This window comes from Haliaeetus leucocephalus, unplaced genomic scaffold, assembly GCF_000737465.1.
Source record: "Haliaeetus leucocephalus isolate CR32 unplaced genomic scaffold, Haliaeetus_leucocephalus-4.0 Scaffold245, whole genome shotgun sequence".
Lineage (NCBI taxonomy): Eukaryota > Metazoa > Chordata > Aves > Accipitriformes > Accipitridae > Haliaeetus > Haliaeetus leucocephalus.
Window position 1 is genome coordinate 293,019 of NW_010972681.1, and position 746 is coordinate 293,764.

The 746-nt window shown below is 73.6% G+C and overlaps 1 protein-coding gene across 1 annotated transcript in view; it reads right to left on the minus strand.

The window, feature by feature from the left end:
- WBP1 (WW domain binding protein 1) overlaps positions 1 to 746 on the minus strand; it is a 2,597-nt gene that overhangs the window by 538 nt on the left and 1,313 nt on the right. Inside the window, exon 2 of the mRNA XM_010568479.1 lies at positions 80 to 654. Coding sequence (XP_010566781.1) covers positions 80 to 654 — 575 coding nt within the window. The remainder of the gene's footprint in view (positions 1 to 79; positions 655 to 746) is intronic.

Here is a 746-nt window from a genome sequence, read left to right on the forward strand (position 1 = left end):
CGGGCAGGGCGGGCGAGCTGGGCCCCTCGCCGCCCCCCTGGCCTGGCAGCCCGCAGCGGGAGGGGGGCGCAGGGCCGGCCTTGCCCAGGAGGTGGGTGCCCTCGCCCTCGCCCTCCTCCTCCTCTTGGCAGCGCCCCACCTCGATGCCTGAGTCCCCCGTCAGGCGCCGGTGCCGGAAATGCTCGCCGCCGCTGCCGCCTTCCTCCTGGGCTGCGCCACCCTCCTCTTCCTCGCCCTCCTCGATGTCGGAGCAGGGGTGGCAGTCAGCCTCGAAGAAGTCCACGGTGGAGGAGAAGAGGGCGTGCTTGTGCGGGGCCCCGCGGGCTGGTGCCTCCTCGGGGGGCAGATCCCAGCTGGCGCCAGTACCGGTGCTGCTGGTGCCACCCTCCTCGCTGGGCGTGCTGGCCCGGCTACGTTCCGTCTCGTCTGTCACCTGCACCGAGAGCGAGGTGCTGCTGGGGGACGTGGCGCAGCTCGACTCGCAGGAGCAGCTGGTGTAGTTCTCTGAGCTGGGCGAGAGGGTGAGGCTGCTGGAGCCCAGGCGGCCGCGGGGCCCGCTCAGCTGGGCCAGGATGGCGCTGTATGGCGGCGGCGGTGTGCTGGGCCGGTGGGCCACCTCCTCATAGGCAGGCAGCTTGAAGGAAGCCAGCATCCCTGCGAGGGGGGAGCAGGGGAGTGCGTGGGTCAGGGCGGCCCCCCAGGGCCCGGGCTGCCACTGGGACCCGTCCCCAGAGGGAGCCTGGGGG